Here is an 18247-nt window from a genome sequence, read left to right on the forward strand (position 1 = left end):
AGCCAGTGGGATTCTAATGGGGGTTGGATGTTGTGCTCATCAGCAAGCAACAGTTAGTTGGTTGAGGGTTTTGATCACGGGGTAGCTACTGCCTTCCCCATTTTATCCAGCTCTGTAGTTGCTATAAAGTTGCTAGAACCTTGGCATATCACTTATCAGTTTTGTCACTTCAGATGGCTCCTTCACTGCTTGGGGTGTCTCCTGGGTGTGGGGCTCTCCTTCCTGTGGCCTCTGCTGACTGCCTGGCAATGGCATATGCTCTGGTGAGGGGAGGACCAGCGGTTTTTCCTGTTTGTTTTCTGCTTTCTCGTTTAACCCTCCTCGTCTTGTAAGATGAATGTTGTTGTCTCTGTTCACTATGCAGATGAGGACTTTGAGTCTCAGAGACACCACTAACTTGCCTGGTCCAAGACTTCTGGGCCTCTCAGGCTGCAGCCATCAATGCTGCAGTGACGTTTGCCTGGGAGGCTGACCCTGGGAGTCTGCAGGCGTATTAGGACCCCCTGATCCAGAAGACAGCAGAGATGTAGGCCAGGAAGGACCACTACCGAGCATCTGAGGGCAGGCACACCTCAGACTGACCAGAATACAAATGAATTCGAGTCACTTACAAAGAAAGTGGCATAAGGCCAGGCACGGTGGCTCATGCCTATAATCCCAGCACGTTGGGAGGCCGAGGTGGGAGGATCACTTGAGACCAAGAATGTGAGACCAGCCTGGACAACATAGCAAGATCTTGCCTCTACAAAAGTAAAAATTCAAAAAAGTGGCATTTGACACTTTTTTTTTTTTTTAATTGAGATAGTTTCACTCTGTTCCCCAGGCTGGAGTGCAATGGTGTGATCTCGGCTCACTGCAACCTCCACCTCCCAGGTTCAAGTGATTCTCCTGCCTTAGCCTCCCAAGTAGCTGGGATTACAGGTGTGCGCCACCACGCCCAGCTAATTTTTGTATTTTTATTACAGACGAGGTTTCACCATGTTGGTCAAGCTGGTCTGTAGCTCCTGACCTCAGGTGATCCACCCACCTCAGCCTCCCAAAGTGCTGGGATTACAGGCATGAACCACTGTGCCTGGCCGACACATGCTATTAAGTGAAGCTGATGTGTTTGGTATTGTTTTCTTGTAGAAAGTGAGGGGCATTTGTGTAATGGATTTTGGAAGTGTTTAAAGAAACAAAAGGGAGTGTTGAGACGCCATCCACCCCTGAGAGAAGCTGCATTGGTATTATGGGGGGGAGGGGCACCAGGATGGGTGGCCCCACTTCTGGCCTCTGACTTCCTGAGCCTCAGGCCCATGTGGGCCCAGGCAGGGCCCAGCAGGCCGGGCTGCCCAGCTCCCCTCCACTATCCCCTCTGCCACCAGATGCCATCCGGCAGAGCAACCAGATGCTGCGAGAGCGCTGCGAGGAGCTTCTGCATTTCCAAGCCAGCCAGAGAGAGGAGAAGGAGTTCCTCATGTGCAAATTCCAAGAGGCCAGGAAACTGGTGGAGAGACTCAGCCTGGAGAAGCTCGACCTGAAGAGGCAGAAAGAGCAGGCTCTGCGGGAGGTAGAGCACCTGAAGAGATGCCAGCAGGTAGCCGGGGCAGGGCCAGGTTCTGAAAACCCATGGTGACGCCAGTGTTCCACGAGGGAACTCGTGGTCGGGGTCTCCCAAAGCACCCTGGGGCTCAGTGCTGTGCTGGGAGGGCTCAGAACTCAGAAAAGCCGTCACACTCTGAGTTCCGGTTTATTACAAGGAAAGGACACAGGTCACGGTGAGCGAAGGCTCAGGGTGCACAGGACAGGCTCCAGGAGAGACCAGGCGTGAGCTTCAGTGGCTCCTCGCCCAGGGCACAACAGGTGTTGTGCCGACAGCACCTGTTTCTTTCAGCAACAGTGTGGGACAGCATGCACGGAGTCGTAACTAGGGAAGCTCACCCCAGCCGTGGCGGCCAGGGTTTCCATGGGGGGTGGGCTGTGTAGGCGTGGAGCGCCTGTGTGGCCAACCCTGGTCACTCGGGCTACAGCCACCAGAGGTCCAGCTGTGTGGCCCAGGGCTCCCCCATAAATCGTGTGGTTAGCACAGACCCCCTGGTTTCAGGGCCTTTGTGTGTGGGCTTGGCTGATTGCAGGATCCTGGCGATGTTAGTCAGGAAGGGGCTGTGCTGCCTTTGAGGGGCAAGGTGGGGAGAAGTGGTGGAGAGGAAACTTGCTGGCGGGTACCTGGCACTTGCCACAGCCAGGTTCCGCTCCCCTGGGAAAAGGCGTGGATGGTGGGCTGTGCACGCCACTCCACTCAGGGCTTGGAGCGCCTGGCTTAAGGTGTTGATTTCCTGTGTGGGAAGTGGATGAGTTTTCTACAGCTGCCGTGACCAAGCACCACAGACTTCGGCGAGGCCGAAGCCCCAGAAACGTGTGGCCTCCCGGTTCCGGAGGCCTGGAGGCTGAGCTAGCGGTGGTGTCCCCAGGGTGGGCTCCCGGCCAGGGACATGAGGGAGCGGCCTTCCAGGCCTCTCCCCGGCGCTGGGGGCCCCCGGCGGCGCCTCTCCAGCCTCCGCCTCCGTCATCCCGTGGCCTTGTCCCCGCGGGCCTCTGTGCCTGTCCTCCTCTTTTGACAAGAACACCGGAGATACACAAAGATACACAAAAGCGGGCCTTTGTTCAAGCTGGGAAAAGAGATTTTCTTCAGAAACCCCCGCTCACGGGGGAGAGAGCTGAGCTCCGTTCCTGCCCCAGCAGAGGCGGCATGGCCTTGCGAAGGGAGGATGAGGGAGTCGGGAGGGGGCGAGTGGAGGCTCAGGTGAAAGATGACGGGGCAGCCAGCGTCCGTGCCACGAGGCCAGCCGTGTGTGGGAGCTGCCGGTGCTTACCAAGGTTGGGGTTCTTCCCTCCCGTGGAGACTGGGAGACCGGGCCCCGTGCCTCCTGAGGTTTCCATTTCCAAGGAGTGGCTGCGGGGCCCTCGGGAAAGACCCTGGGTTGTGGGTGCTACACAGATGTCTCAAAGGGACAGGCTAAGCCCTTGCTAGTAAATGCTGTAAGAAGGGGAGGTCAGGTGTTGGCCGGAACAGACAGTAAATGCTTTGGACAGCCCTGAGCGTTTCCAGACGGGAACTCACTCAAAAGGGGGCCGGGGCGTCCCAGGGGCGCGGCCTTAGGCTCCCAGAGGCCCCGTGAGGTGGTGGCCGGGTGTCTTCGTGCAGGGGTTTGAGTGGAGCGTGCCTGCCGAGACGTTCTGCAGTTCCCAGTGTTTAACAAAATTCAGTGTCCACTCTTTGATTTGCAAAAACTCTCCCATCCTAGCGGCCCCGGGTGTGGACTGGGGCCTGTGTTTACTTTGCCCTGTTCGTGCCTGACCTCCTTTTGCCCCAAGTCTCAGAGAGGCTGAGAGAGATCCCCTGCTGGGGCTGCAGCCGCAAGGCCACCGGGTTCAGCCCTCAAGGCCTGCTTGCCGGGGCAGTGACTAAGCCGTTGACAACCTCAAGGCAGCTTTGTGCTCCTTCGTCTCTTTGGGGATCTCTTTTGGCCCCATCTGTGTGTCTCACCCTGTGGCGGAGGGTTAAGGTGGGCAGCTGGGGAGGGTTGGGTGGCCCTTGGGCTCATGAGGCCCCAGGGCACCCAGGTTTGGGGGTGCCGAGGGCAGGAAAAAAGGCCTCATGGTGCGCAGGCCTCAGCCTCTTGCGGGTTGCCCCGGGGCTTGTGGATGGCAGGAGTGGGCCGCTGGGGAGAAGGCAGTGCTGACAGGAAGTGGCTTTTTCTCCTGCAGCAGATGGCTGAGGACAAGGCCTCTGTGAAAGCCCAGGTGACATCCTTGCTCGGGGAGCTGCAGGAGAGCCAGAGTCGCCTGGAGGCTGCCACTAAGGAATGCCAGACTCTGGAGGGTCGGTGAGTCGTGGGAGCCAGCTCCGGAGACCCCTTCCAGGGTTTCCAAAAGCATGAGGTGGGTTTAGGGGCTTCCAGGCTGCTCCTTGATGAGGCTAGACCGGGGCAGGCTGCGTAAACACGTTGGGGCAGGTGTCAGGAGAGGTCTGGGCCAGGCATCCGGGACCTGGGTCCCAGCCAGCTCTCCGCACTCTGTGACCCTTTGATGGAGTTTTGATTATTTCCTTAGGAGGCATTTTGGGGGCCCTGAGCCCACACCCACGGTGTCTAGTTCTCTGGAAGGACTTCTGGGACCGGTGCACGGTTGCCCGCGTGGCTGAGGTAGATGACAGTTTTGGAAAAGGGCACAGGGCAGGAGCCGCCAGGGCAGGAGCCGCGGGGGGAGTTGGAGAAGCCCTGTCCCAGCCTCCCACCGCCCTGCGAGCGGCACAGTGAGACGCGCCTCCCACACGGGCCATGTTCCTGCCCAGAGATGCCCACTAGACACTTGGCGCCCTGGGTGTTTACCGGGGACAGGTCCTGTGAGCGCCCTCTGCCAGGCAGGTACCTAAATCTCCGACTCCCAGCAACAGAGTGGGTGCTCATGGCAACCACGTTGTTCCTACAAATGGCGCAGGTGCAGGGACCGCCCTGACCACTAGGGAAAGTGTCACTGTGTCAAGGGAACTTTACCAGCCAAGGGCCAACCTTGCCAACCAGTGGCCTCAGGCCTGCTGGTTACTCTCTTTTGCAAAGGGGTCTTGGTTCTTGTGAGTGGGACCATTGGGTCAAAGGGCAGGGAGGTTTCCGTGGTTCTCATTCGGCCCTGCTTCTGCCCTCCAGACAGATGGATCAGCTGCCAGGGGGGCCCCGGCCACCCCAGCACAGTAGGCGGTCAGGGTGTACTTGGGGCAGCCGGCAGGGCAGAGGGGAGGGGAGCTCGACCCAGGCTCTGATGGGCAGAGGGAGCCCGTGCAGGGTGTGGGGGCAGCATGCGGGCAGGCGTGGAGGGGAGAGCCAAGAAGCAGAGTTGGGGTGACTAGAGAAGGGCCGTGTCTGCCTGTGGCCAGAGGGCACCCAGGACCTGCACAGAAGCACCCACCATCATCCCTGCAGTGAGGCTGTGTGGTGGGCTGAGGCCAGACCCTGGAAACTGGAGGTTAAGGGAGCTGTAGGGGGGCAGGTGTGGGAACTGAGCATCCGAGCAGGTGGTCTGGGACTCCAGCAGAGCTCTGGGCAGCACCAGGGATGGGGCTGAGTCCTAGTCGGCGTTGAGCTCAGTGCTTGCACGCCCAGGTGGGCAGTCTCTCACTTTTGGAACAACAGTCTCTCCTGACCCCTCCACTGAGACTTCTTTTGCTGGGGCCCCCAGCAACCCCCCATTGGAACTCCACAGGCAGTTCCAAGGGCTCCTCTCATCTGGCCCCAGCACTGCGGGATGCAGGTGACCCCATCCTTTTCTCGGACCACCCCCTTCCCCTGGCTTCCAGGTCTCCTTGGCATCTTGACCCTGTACTTGGTCACCTGCTGGGCCCCTACATTGAAGCAAACACGTCTCAAGCAAAGCTCCTCACCTGCTGCTCCCACCTGGCCCCCTGCAGTTGTCCTTGTGTCTGGTGACGGTGCCTCCACCCTGCTGCCTGGCTTCAGCTCACGGTCACAGAGTGTTCAGAGCCGACCCCCACCCCCCCGCCCATGCCCTGCGCATAGCCCCTCCTCTCCCCGTTTGTCCTCCCTGAGTCTGCTCTTTCCCTGTGCCAGGGCCCGGGCGGCCAGCGAGCAGGCGCGGCAGCTGGAGAGTGAGCGTGAGGCACTGCAGCAGCAGCACAGCGTGCAGGTGGACCAGCTGCGCATGCAGGGCCAGAGCGTGGAGGCCGCACTCCGCATGGAGCGCCAGGCTGCCTCGGAGGAGAAGTGAGTCAGCCGGGGCGGGGCCGCACCACGGGGTCTGTGGTTCTACACTTGATCTTAGCCAAAAGGCCGAGAAGTGTTGGGTCCATGGTTCTTTCTGCCTTCTGAGGAGTCCTTCAGATTCTGTCTATGGCTGCGGGCCCATTCTGTCCCTTAGCCTTGCTAACAGTAGAGGCGACTATGATGACACCCGGTTTGTCTTTGACACAATCATGCCCTCTGCTATCCAGACCACGTCTCACTGCCTGTCCACACGTGGCCTTTTTTGTAGTTTTTTTTCCTAGCCACTAGGTCATCAGGGGACTTGTCCTTTAAAACCCCATCTAGGCTGGGTGCCGTGGCTCACGCCTGTAATCCCAAACACTTTGGGAGGCCAAGGTGGGTGGATGGCTTAAGCCCAGGAGTTCAAGACCAGCCTGGGCAACAGAAAGACAACAAAAATACCCCAAGCCTCCCTTCTACCGGCATCCAATCTGGGACCTCAGGTTCCTGTCCTTGGCGTGCCTGTTGAGTCTCCTTTAGAACAGTTCCCCTGCCTTTCTGAGCTGTTTGTGAAGTTCACAGTTTTGAAGAGTGCAGGGTAGTTCCATTGTATTATTACTATTAATTATTATTATTACTATTACTATTGTTATTTTCAAGACAGGGTCTTGCTCTATCGTTCAGGCTGGAGTGCAGTCACATTATCTCAGCTTACTGTACCTTCTGCCTCTTGGGCTCAAGCGATCCTCCCAACTAGCCGGGACTATAGGCACAGGCCAGCACACCTGGCTAATTTTTGTATTTTTGGTAGAGGTGATGTTTTCCCATGTTGCCCAGGCTGGTCTTGAACTCCTGAGCTCAAGCGATCCTCCCGCCTTGGCTTCTCAAAACGTTGGGATTACGGGTGTGAGCCACCGCATCTGGCCGCGATTTTATTATAAACATTTTAAAATACTAGCTTTTAGGAAAACGACATTAACTGCCTGGTGACCAGTCCAGCGCTCTGCTTTAGAGCTGACAGCCTCAGGAGTCCTCACACAGCCTTGGAAGACCCCATTCCAGGCCTGTGATGCGAGGGAGGGAAGGGAGCGGGTAGAGTTGGAAGCAGGCAGGAACTGTGGCTGGACTGGGATGAGGTGGTTTCTCCAGCAAAAGCTCCTTTTCCTCAGGCGGAAGCTGGCCCAGTTGCAGGTGGCCTATCACCAGCTCTTCCAAGAATACGACAACCACATCAAGAGCAGCCTGGTGGGCAGCGAGCGGAAGCGAGTAAGTGCGGCTGCCGGGGCTCTAGGGCTGGCCTTGTCTCTTCCTCTCCCCGCTTCCCTGAACCTTGAGAATGGGCTTCTGGGAGGGACGCTTGACTTGCCTTAGACCTTTATCAGGCTGCAGCTGTGACAGCTCAGGGAAGCTGTGGGGAGATGGCAACCCCGGGATGTGGCTCTCAGGAGTGTGAGCAGGCCACCATAATAGGGGGCTGGACCAGAGCCTTGGGATGCTCCCTCTGTGGGGCTGGGGATATCTTGTCTCCATGGACATTCCCTCTTGCCAGCCATCGCCATCTAGGCACCTGGCTCAGCTTCCCCCAAGCCAAGGTAAGCCCGGCAACATTTCCACCCCAGTGTTGGTTGGGAGCCTTTTCCTAGTTTGTCCTCATCAGACCTAAGCTGGGTGCAGTTTGCTAGCGATCACGTTTTAGCAGGACACCATCAATCGTAAGTGTACCCAGAGGAGATTTATAAGGACAAAGCCTGAAGCCAGGTCACGTGGGGAAGAGTTAGCTACAAAACTGGCCACTTAATTTCTGGAGGGAAGCGTTGGTGGGGTGTGTCTGCGTGTGTCTCAGGGAGCTGGGGATGCCTGTGTGGGAGGAGTGCACCTCTGACCAGGTGGCAGAGTGGAAGGACTGAGGACTCTCAGCTTAGCTGTGCACGTGGCGGGCACAGGACCGGCTCGCTGTGAGTGGGTGTGGCCTGTGTCCTATGAAGGGTGGGAGGAAGGCTGTGCAGCTGGGGGTTCTGGGAAGGGAATGTCGGCCTGGCTGGAAGGTTGTGCCAGATGACCTCAGCGGCCTCTTCAGTCCTGAAAAAAACCTCAGCATCTCCTCCTCTGTCGTTTTGGGCCGTGACAGGACGCAGTCTTCTCCCTGTGCACGCTGAGATCCTGCAATGGGCCCTCAAATCAGGGGCTGGCATCACCCAGCTTGGTCAACCACGGCCACTCTTTCGTCCTTCTCAGTTCTTCTCAGCCAGCCTCGCCCCGGGCCGACGAGGCTCCGTCAGCTCCCCTTGCCCGTCTTTAGGGAATGCAGCTGGAAGATCTCAAGCAGCAGCTCCAGCAGGCCGAGGAGGCCCTGGTGGCCAAACAGGAGGTGATCGATAAGCTGAAGGAGGAGGCCGAGCAGCACAAGATTGTGATGGAGACCGTTCCGGTGCTGAAGGCCCAGGTGAGGGCCCTCCTCTCTGGCCCACCCTGGCACTGGGACCTGGAGTGCCTCTTTGGCGTCTCTTTTTTTTTTTTGCTTTTTGAGACGGAGTTTTGCTCTTGTTGTCCAGGCTGGAGTGCAGTGGCGCGATCTTGGCTCACTGCAACCTCTGCCTCCCGGGTTCAAACGATTCTTTTGCCTCAGCCTCCTGAGTAGCTGGGCTTACAGGCGCCTGCCACCACGCCCGTCTAATTTTTGTATTTTTAGTAGAGACAGGGTTTCACCGTGTTGGCCCGGCTGGTCTCGAACTTCTGGCCTCAGGTGATCTGCCCACCTCAGCCTTCCAAAGTTCTGGGATTACAGGCGTGAGCCACCGTGCCTGGCCTCTTTGGCATCATTTTGTAGTGGCCTTTCGTAAGCTTCTGAACCACTTGTGCTGCTGCTTAGACCTCTCGGTGAGCTTGGCGTTACTCGCCGGCGTGTCTGTTTCCTCTGCGCCGCTGGGGGCTCTGGGAGGGCAGCAGTGGGCTCTGCTTTGTTCCTATGGTGCGCGGCACAGTGCCTGGTGGGTGGCTGGCTTGTGGCGGGCACATCCCTTTCTGTTGGATTTGCCAGGCGGACATCTACAAGGCGGACTTCCAGGCTGAGAGGCAGGCTCGGGAGAAGCTGGCCGAGAAGAAGGAGCTCTTGCAGGAGCAGCTGGAGCAGCTGCAGAGGGAGTACAGCAAACTGAAGGCCAGCTGTCAGGAGTCGGCCAGGTGGGCCTCTGAGAACGTGCCCGTGTAAGCAGTGGGTGCGACACTGGGGGGTCGCCAGTGGTGACCGCAGGAGACGGATGGCTCCTGGTGTTCTGGGTTAGGGCTCACTGTGGTCCCTCTCCTCTCACCTGAGCTTCCAAGAGCTTCTTTGACACTAGTCCAGCCAAGGAGCTTTACAGAAACGCGTGCCTTGACTGGACGGTTTCTGTTTTCAAAGGATCGAGGACATGAGGAAGCGGCATGTTGAGGTCTCCCAGGCCCCCTTGCCCCCCGCCCCCGGTGAGTGAGTGAGCATTGGGCCTGTGGGAGGAGGTGGGTGGGGAGGGCAGGTGCTGCGCCGCGGGAGGTCACAGTTCGACCTTCCTGTCGCTCTCCGGAGACTTGACAGCGGGAGCTCGTATAGGCCACCCCATCGGTAGCCCACCCCCTTCCCCGAGGCTAAGGGAGGCGTGCCGTGGTATCGGCGGCTCCTGGTTTTACATGAGTGGCCTGTGAGACCAGGCCTGCCATTGACAGTCCTGCCAAGTCTCCGTCCCCTTCCATCCTCCCCTTCCCTCTGACTCTTCTCTTTTCCCAGCCTACCTCTCCTCTCCCCTGGCTCTGCCCAGCCAGAGGAGGAGCCCCCCTGAGGAGCCACCTGACTTCTGCTGTCCCAAGTGCCAGTATCAGGCCCCTGATATGGACACCCTGCAGATACATGTCATGGAGTGCATTGAGTAGGGCCGGCCAGTGCAAGGCCACTAGCTGCCGAGGACATGCCCAGGACCGTGCAGTCTGCGCTTTCCTCTCCCACCTGCCTAGCCCAGGATGAAGGGCTGGGTGACCACAACTGGGATGCCACCTGGACCCCCACCCAGGAGCTGGCCGCGGCGCCTTACGCTTCAGCTCTTGGTCCACTGGTCGCCTCTTTTAGGGTAGATGCGGCCCTGATCAGGCCTGACTCGCCGCTCTTTTTGTTCCCTTCTGTCTGCTTGAACCACTTGCCTCGGGCTAATCCCTCCCTCTTCCTCCACCCCGCACTGGGGAAGTCAAGAATGGGGGCCTGGGGCTCTCAGGGAGAACTGCTTCCCCTGGCAGAGCTGGGTGGCAGCTCTTCCTCCCAACGGACACCGACCCACCCACCGCTGTGCCCTGGGAGTGCTGCCCTCGTACCGTGCACACGGGTGCTCTCCTTTTGGGCTGCATGCTATTCCATTTTGCAGCCAGACCGATGTGTATTTAACCAGTCACTATTGATGGACATTTGGGTTGTTTCCAATGTTTTTGTTACCATAAATAATGGCGTAGTAAAAATCCTTGTGCATTAGTTGTGCGTATCTTTGGCATAGATTCTGAGAAGTGACACCACTGAGTATGGGCGATGGGGTAGATGGTACCTGAGCCCCTTCCTCCTTGGAGCTTGGTCTCCCGTCTCTCCCCACCCCCTATTTCCCTAGCCTTGCCAAGGAGGAGGTGGGAAAGCCCGTTTGGGTTTTTGTCATTCGCTAGGCCATGCAGTTCTCCGTCAAGTGTGAGCTTCAGCATCTTTTCTGAGACTTAAGGATGCTTTTTAGTTCTGCTTGTGAATGGGCTGCTCATATCATATGTATATATGTATGTATATGTGTATATATGTGTGTGTGTATATACATATATATATATATATATATATTTTTTTTTTTTTTTCTCCTTTTTTTTTTGAGACAGAGTTTTGCTCTTCTCACCCAGACTGGAGTGCAGTGGCGCAATCTCAGCTCACTGCAACCTCCGCCTCCTGGGTTCAAGCGATTCTCCTGCCTCAGCCTCCCTAGTAGCTGGGACTACAGGTGCCTGCCACCACGCTCGGCTAATTTCTGTATTTTTAGTAGAGACGGGGTTTCACCATATTGGCCAGGCTGGTCTCGAATTCCTGACCTCAGGTGATCCACCTGCCTTGGCCTCCCAAAGTGCTAAGATTACAGGTGTGAGCCACTGTGCCCGGCCAATTTTTGTATTTTTAGTAGAGACAGGGTTTCACCATGTTGGCCAGGCTGGTCTCAAACTCCTGACCTCAGGTGATCTGCCTGCCTCGGCCTCCCAAAGTGCTAGGATTACAGGCGTGAGGCACGGTGCCCCGCTGGGCTGCTCATATCTTTTATCCATTTGTCTACTGCGTTGTTGTCTTTTGTTGCTCAGCTTTTAGAAACTCTTTGTCCATGAGCAGGATTAGCTTTGTGCCTGTGATAGAAATTGCAGATATCTTTTCCTGCTTTGACCTTGCTACTAGTGTTTCTTTGTTTTTTGTTTTGAGACAAGGTCTCTGTCTGTCACCCAGGCGGGAGTGTAGTGGCACAATCAGAGCTCACCGCAGCCTTGATCTCCCGAGCTCCAGCAGTCCTCCTGCCTCGGCCTTGCGAGTAGCTGGGATCACAGGCGCGGGCCACCACACCCTGCTAAACTACTGTGCTTCTCGGCCTCGAAGTTTTTTTTTCTTTGTGTAGTCACATTTATCCATTTTTTTCCCCTTTTACTACTTTTGAGTTTGGAGTCGTCATGACCACCTCGTGGTCTGATGGAAGGATGCTTCACACACAAGCACTTTTCTTTTTCCAACACCGAAGCATGCTCTTGTCTTCACCAAGAGTGTTGCTGCTCAGTGTGACCAGTGGTGGCTGTTTCATCACATTCCAGAAGTTTGTGATGCCGTTTCCTACACTGGCCCCAATTATGAAGAACAGACGACTCTACTTGTTTTACAAGATTCTGGAAATTTCCTAGGATGTCAGAGCCCTGGGCATTAACCCTGCAATTGTAGCAAAGGAAACAAAGTTGGAAGTTGACTCCCCAGCACCCGGGCCTGCCTTCCTGCCCTCCTCCAAGCTGCCCTGGTTGGGAACGGGATGTTGTGAATCCACCCCGAGGCTTCCTCACAGGGCTTCTTCCTGCTATTTGACAGTGTGAGGCTGGCTAGAATTGGGGTATGAAGCCTTCTAAAAATTAACCTGGCCTGAGGGCTTTCTCAGCATCTGGGGGTGGGGTGTGGCGGGGAGTGATCTTTCCCCTTCTTCAAGCCAGGTGTCCATCAGATTGTACTTGGGAAACTGAAAGGCACAGACAGCTTCTCTGCTCACGGGTGCTGCACTTAATTCCTAATCTTGCAATTTTTCTACAAGAGCACTTTACATTTTTTTTTGGAGGGAGGGTGTATGAGTGGACTGTGGCTGCTGTAACAAAGCACTGCACACTTGGGGCTGAAAACAACAGAAACTCCTTCACAGTGTTGGAAGCCAGAGTCTGCAATCAAGTTGTCAGCAAGGCTGGTTTCGTTTCTTTTTCTTTCTTTCTTTCTTTTTTTTTTTTTTTTTGATAGAGTCTTGCTCTGACACCCAGGCTGGAGTGCAGTGGCGCCATCTCAGCTCACTGCAATTTCCGCCTCCAGGGTTCAAGCAATTCTTGTGCCTCAGCCTCCCGAGTAGCTGGGATTACAGGTGCCTGCCACCACATCCTGCAAGGCTGGTTTCCTCTGCAGGCGCCGAGAGAGTCATTTACGGGCCTCTGTCTCAGCCTCTGCTGGTTGCTTATAGAGCCATCACCCCAGTCTCTGCCTCTGTCATCACACAGTCTCTTCCTCTTCGTCTGTGTCTTCCCTTTTGTCTCATAAAGGACACCAGTCACTGGATGTAGGGCCCACATGGATAATCCAGGATGATCTCCTCATCTCGGCATTCTTTACATCTGGAAAGACCCTTTTCCCAAAGAAGGTCACACCCATGAGATATGCACGTATCTCTTCAGGGCCACCACACCACCCAGTATGGGGACATCCTCCAGAGCACACAGATGAGGGCAAATGCAGCAGCAGTGCCTGGGAGCTGGAAGAACCCACCGCCCTGCCTCCTTCCTCCTCTGGTAGCACGGTGTAGGGTTGACCGTATACCAGACACCAAGGATTTAAAACCATACCATTTGCCCGGAAGTAAGGCATTCGAAGGTTTTCCTTTTCGGCTTTACTTAGGTTGAGCTTCCAGAACAACTGGTCGGATTACTCTTGGGAGGGAACCAGCCTGCCTGCCCTATTGGCTGCGGCCCCTTGATGCACAAACCAGAACCCCGTTCCTCCTGGAGCTTGTGGCGTTCTCTGGTGTTTATGCGCGCTCCCCCTCCTGCCAACCAACGCACGAGAGCAGTGCGGGTGACCAGTAAGCACAGTGAGAAGGTGTTTCGCCCTCATCGGTAACTAAAACACCACCAAGTCCAACAGCAAGCAAAAAGTGATCTGAAAATGGCAACTGACGAAGCCCTAGGTGAGCGCTCTGCCGGCAAGGTGCAGGACAGAGGCCTTGCAATGCCGTCCCTTCCGAGGGGGCCATTTGCTGGGATGGAGCAAGCCCGTAGGCAGCGTCCTCAGCCCTGGTGTGTAACCCTAAGAGAGAGTCGGGCACTCACGATGACTCTGGCTTTGGGGAGGCGCTTCACTTCATCGTTTGTAGCTGCCAAAGGTCGGGGTAAGATAAGAGGCTGCATATGTAACGACGTGGCCCGGCACAGCTGGCATTTCGAACATCTCACACGCAACATGCCTTATAGCATGTTGGTGTGAACAGGCCAGGTGCCAAACTTACGGATAAAGCGTGACCCCAGTAGAGAAGTAAAAGCTCTGAGTGCACACCCTGCTAACATTTGGAGGGACGTGAGTAGCTGGGTGGCCAGTAATGAGAAGTTTCCCTTACATGTTAATATATTTCCTAAATGCTTATAATTTGCACGCATTCCTTTGATACACACAGAATACGTCTTCCCACACAGTCGCTCGGGTGTTAACGCAGCTTGGTTTTCTTCTGTGCCAGTGGCAGGGAAGAGCTCGCTGTTGACACGGCCACCCAGCAAGGCACGGGCAGGGGCTTACCGTGTCTCCTGGGGCTGCCGTGACCAAGCACCACAGACTTCGGCGAGGCCGAAGCCCCAGAAACGTGTGGCCTCCCGGTTCCGGAGGCCTGGAGGCTGAGCTAGCGGTGGTGTCCCCAGGGTGGGCTCCCGGCCAGGGACATGAGGGAGCGGCCTTCCAGGCCTCTCCCCGGCGCTGGGGGCCCCCGGCGGCGCCTCTCCAGCCTCCGCCTCCGTCATCCCGTGGCCTTGTCCCCGCGGGCCTCTGTGCCTGTCCTCCTCTTTTGACAAGAACACCGGAGATACACAAAGATACACAAAAGCGGGCCTTTGTTCAAGCTGGGAAAAGAGATTTTCTTCAGAAACCCCCGCTCACGGGGGAGAGAGCTGAGCTCCGTTCCCGCCCCAGCAGAGGCGGCATGGCCTTGCGAAGGGAGGATGAGGGAGTCAGGAGGGGGCGAGTGGAGGCTCAGGTGAAAGATGACGGGGCAGCCAGCGTCCGTGCCACGAGGCCAGCCGTGTGTGGGAGCTGCCGGTGCTTACCAAGGTTGGGATTCTTCCCTCCCGTGGAGACTGGGAGACCGGGCCCCGTGCCTCCTGAGGTTTCCATTTCCAAGGAGTGGCTGCGGGGCCCTCGGGAAAGACCCTGGGTTGTGGGTGCTACACAGATGTCTCAAAGGGACAGGCTAAGCCCTTGCTAGTAAATGCTGTAAGAAGGGGAGGTCAGGTGTTGGCCGGAACAGACAGTAAATGCTTTGGACAGCCCTGAGCGTTTCCAGACGGGAACTCACTCAAAAGGGGGCCGGGGCGTCCCAGGGGCGCGGCCTTAGGCTCCCAGAGGCCCCGTGAGGTGGTGGCCGGGTGTCTTCGTGCAGGGGTTTGAGTGGAGCGTGCCTGCCGAGACGTTCTGCAGTTCCTAGCACCATCATTTTCTCCTCCTCAGACCCCTTGGTTCTCCTCCCATGCCCCGGCAGCTGCTTCGCAGGCTCCTTGCTGGTTCCTTTGTCTCCGAGCTGAGTCCTGAATTCTCTTCCTCTCCTTGCTCTGACGCCCCCCCCTTCGTGACGTCGTCCATCTTCAAGGCATTGATGCTGATGACAGATTTCTATCTTCCAGTCCTGATCTGTTCCTTCATGAAAATGAGCCCAGTAGCCCGTCGAAGCCAGAACTGGACTTTTAGCCCCCACCCCCTGCCAACTCTGCCCTTTCCCTTATCCCCAGTTGCTTAAGCCAAAGTGGATTCCTCTTCCTCTCATGATCCAAACTCCTGAGTCCCTTCACCTTTTGCCTAGACTATCACGGCAACCTCATTGCTGCTTTCACAGTGGAGAGCGTGGGCTCCCTGTGATCTACTCTCCACACGGCAGCTGGTGTCATCTGGTAAACCCTTGCTGAAACCCTCCCATGCCCTTCAGTTGCCCTGGAAACCTGAACTCCATCCGCAGCCTGGCTCCCAGAGCCCCCACGCCACTGGCACTCACGTTATGTCCCTCTCCTGCTGGCCCGCTGCACCCAGCCGCACCACATGCTGGCCGTACCACATACACGCTGGCCAATTTTGGCCCTTCCTCGAACACACGGCGCTTGTACCTGTTGTCCTCTCATCTTTGCATGGCCGATTCCTTTTTCTCATTCAGCTCTAAGTTTAAATCTTCAACAGTTCTAAGTGGATCACCTTCTTCACCTTAAAGTCCTCATCCTAAATCACACTGCGCTGTTTTAACTCCCTGCTTGGCAGTCCAAATGGCCTCATTTATTCTGCTTTGTTTTCTCTCTCCTTCCACCAGAGGGAGAGCAGAGGCCTCCTCCAGCTCAGTCAGGCACCATCCCCCGGAACAGCGGTCCCCAACCTTTTTGGCACCGGGGACTGGTTTTGTGGAAGACAAATTTTCCACAGACGGGGGTGGGGTGACGGTTCAGGGATGAAACTGTTCCACTTCAGATCATCAGGCATTAGTTAGATGCTCATAAGGAGCACACAACCTAGATCCCTCATACACGCAGTTCACAATAGGGTTTGCGCTCCTGTGAGAATCTAAGGCTGCCGCTGATCTGACAGGAGGCAGAGCTCAGGCGGTCACGGGAGCAATGGGGAGCGGCTGTACATACAGATGAAGCTTCACTCGTGTGCCCGCCACTTGCCTCCTGCTCTGCAGCCCAGTTCTTAACAGGCCACAGACCCGCATCGGTCCCCGGCCGGGGGGTTGGGGACCTCTGCCCTAGAACGACGCTCAGCACAGCCAGACTCGGTACACATTTCTTGGTGGCCTGAGCTTGTCTTGAAGCTCCATCAGGATTTCTCGGTCAATATTTTTGTAGCCCCTACCCTGTCACCGTAAGTGGTGCTTGGTAGAAATGACTGTATTAATGTGATAGAGATAACACGGAAAACCCATGGTAGAGAGCATGGCGACTAACTTGGGGGGACTTCTTTTTGCCTTTTTTTTTTTTTTCATTTTTGCAGAGATGCAGATATTGTCATATTGCTGGGGCTGGTCTCAAACTCCTGGGTTCAAGCAATCCTTCCGCCTGTGCTTCCCTAAGTGTTGGGATTACAGGCCTGAGCCAGTGTGCCCTGCATGGGGGGACTTCTTATAAGCATTTTTATTTATTTATTTGGAATTCGGATGCATAGATCACGTTGACCTGATAATGTATGCGCAAGAGCACAGACTCTGGGGTCTTATGGACAAGCCCCACTCTGCCTCTTGCTTAATCTCTCTGAACCTTAGTTTCCTCATCTGTAAAAAGGGCAGAAATGCCATCCGTGTGCAGCAGAGTACTGATGAAAGGATGGATGCAATGCTCTTACAGCAGTGCCCGACCCAAGGCACAAGGAAAAACCACGAAAGCAATTCCAGTTTACACCACGCCCCAAATTGGATTTTCCATTCGACTATAATTCCTCCCAATAAGGGCTCAAAACGTTGTCTCAGGGAAGTCGATTGGTGGTTGGTTGCCCACGGCTGGAGGAGTTGGGGGAAAATGGGGAGCGACTGCTAATAGAGACAGGGTTTCCTTTTGGGATGTAGAGAATGTCCTGAAGCTGGTCATGCTGATGGTTGCACGTATCTATTAATATACTAAAAGCCATCCAATTGTACACTTTAGACATGTGAATTGTGTAGCGTGTGAATTAAACCTCAAGTTGTTATTTTTAAAATGCTGTCTAGGACACCTGTGCGCCTCCTGTAAGCTCCCATGAAAATGCACATGAAGCCGGGCACGGTGGCTCACGCCTGTAATCCCAGCACTTTGGGAGGCCAAGGCGGGCGGATCACAAGGTCAGGAGATCGAGACCACGGTGAAACCCCGTCTCTACTAAAAATACAAAAAATTAGCTGGGCGCGGTGGCGGGCGCCTGTAGTCCCAGCTACTCGGGAGGCTGAGGCAGGAGAATGGCGTGAACCCGGGAGGCGGAGCTTGCAGTGAGCCGAGATCGCGCCACTGCACTCCAGCCTGGGCGACAGAGCGAGACTCCGTCTCAAAAAAAAAAAAAAAGAAAATGCAAATGAAGACACAGAAGAAGATCAACATTGAACATTTACACCATCACCTAAAGCTATGTTTGACAGGTGACCTTTTTTTCCTTCCTTCCTTCCTTCCTTCTTTCCTTCCTTCCTTTCTTCCTTCTTTCCCTCTTCCTTATTCCTTTCTTCCTTCCTCCCTCCCTTCCTTCCTTCCCTCCTTCCTTTTTTCCTTATTCCTTCCTTCCTTCCTTCCCTCTCCTCCCTCCCTCCCTCCTTCCTTCCTTCCTTACGTTTTTAACAGTAGAGACAGGGTCTCACTGTGTTGCCCAGGCTGGACTTGAACTGCTGGAATCAAGTGATCCTCCCACCTTGGCCTCCCCAAATGCTGGGATTACAGGCTTGAGAACTGGCAGGGAGAATGGGCGACTGACTTTGTCTTGTGAAGCAGAGTGACCCTACTCTGTCCTTTCCTCAGAGGCTCAGGGTTGGTACCAACCAGGAAACTAGCAGCTGCTCTTGTACTGGGCCCAGGTTGCTTTCTCTATAGTCATTGAGAGGCAAACCCTCAAACAGAGAGTGTGTCAGCAGGGGGCAGGCAGCTGATGGATGTCATTGTACCCTTGGGGGAAGAGAACTCAGCAGGCAAAGGAAGTGGGGAGATCCAGGGATTCCATCGGTCGCGGTCGCGTTGGTTCTGAGTTTCGCAGGCCTGAGGGGAAGGGGTGGGATTTTCTTTCTGAGTCTAGGAGAGCCAAAGTCGATAAATGTGTGCTATAGCTGGAAATAAGTCTTCTCCCGCACCTAGTGGGCGGTGGCCAGGGTGGTCTGTCTGTCCATCCCCAAAAGCATTGCAAGACCTGCCATCCGTTTCTGGTGATGCTGGCTGATATTTCTGCTGAAAATAACTGCAAATGAAACAGTTTGAGACTGTTCAAAACAACTGAGAACCAGCAAGCGAGCAAAACCTGAGAGGAAGTGGGAATCCAAGAAGAAGTACGCCACTGAAGCTGCTTATTTCCC

The 18247-nt window shown here is 55.7% G+C and overlaps 2 protein-coding genes across 6 annotated transcripts in view; one reads left to right on the top strand and one right to left on the bottom strand.

The window, feature by feature from the left end:
• The window catches only part of G6PD (glucose-6-phosphate dehydrogenase), an 82499-nt gene that overhangs the window by 24698 nt on the left and 39554 nt on the right, over positions 1-18247 (bottom strand). The window lies entirely within an intron of this gene.
• The window catches only part of IKBKG (inhibitor of nuclear factor kappa B kinase regulatory subunit gamma), a 33177-nt gene that overhangs the window by 12958 nt on the left and 1972 nt on the right, over positions 1-18247 (top strand). For 2 of the 5 annotated variants that reach the window (XM_050775465.1, XM_050775462.1), the window contains exons 3-10: positions 1365-1576; positions 3748-3866; positions 5604-5756; positions 6905-7001; positions 8035-8178; positions 8773-8915; positions 9133-9194; positions 9493-10221. In XM_050775465.1, the coding sequence (XP_050631422.1) occupies positions 1365-1576; positions 3748-3866; positions 5604-5756; positions 6905-7001; positions 8035-8178; positions 8773-8915; positions 9133-9194; positions 9493-9635 (1073 nt within the window). In that variant the 3' untranslated portion in view covers positions 9636-10221. Of the gene's footprint in view, positions 1-1364; positions 1577-3747; positions 3867-5603; positions 5757-6904; positions 7002-8034; positions 8179-8772; positions 8916-9132; positions 9195-9492; positions 10222-12536; positions 13548-18247 lie in introns of those variants that run through there. The other 3 variants (XM_050775461.1, XM_050775463.1, XM_050775464.1) reach the window with 2 other exon arrangements.

The sequence above is a fragment of the Macaca thibetana genome, chromosome X, assembly GCF_024542745.1.
Source record: "Macaca thibetana thibetana isolate TM-01 chromosome X, ASM2454274v1, whole genome shotgun sequence".
Taxonomy (NCBI): domain Eukaryota; kingdom Metazoa; phylum Chordata; class Mammalia; order Primates; family Cercopithecidae; genus Macaca; species Macaca thibetana.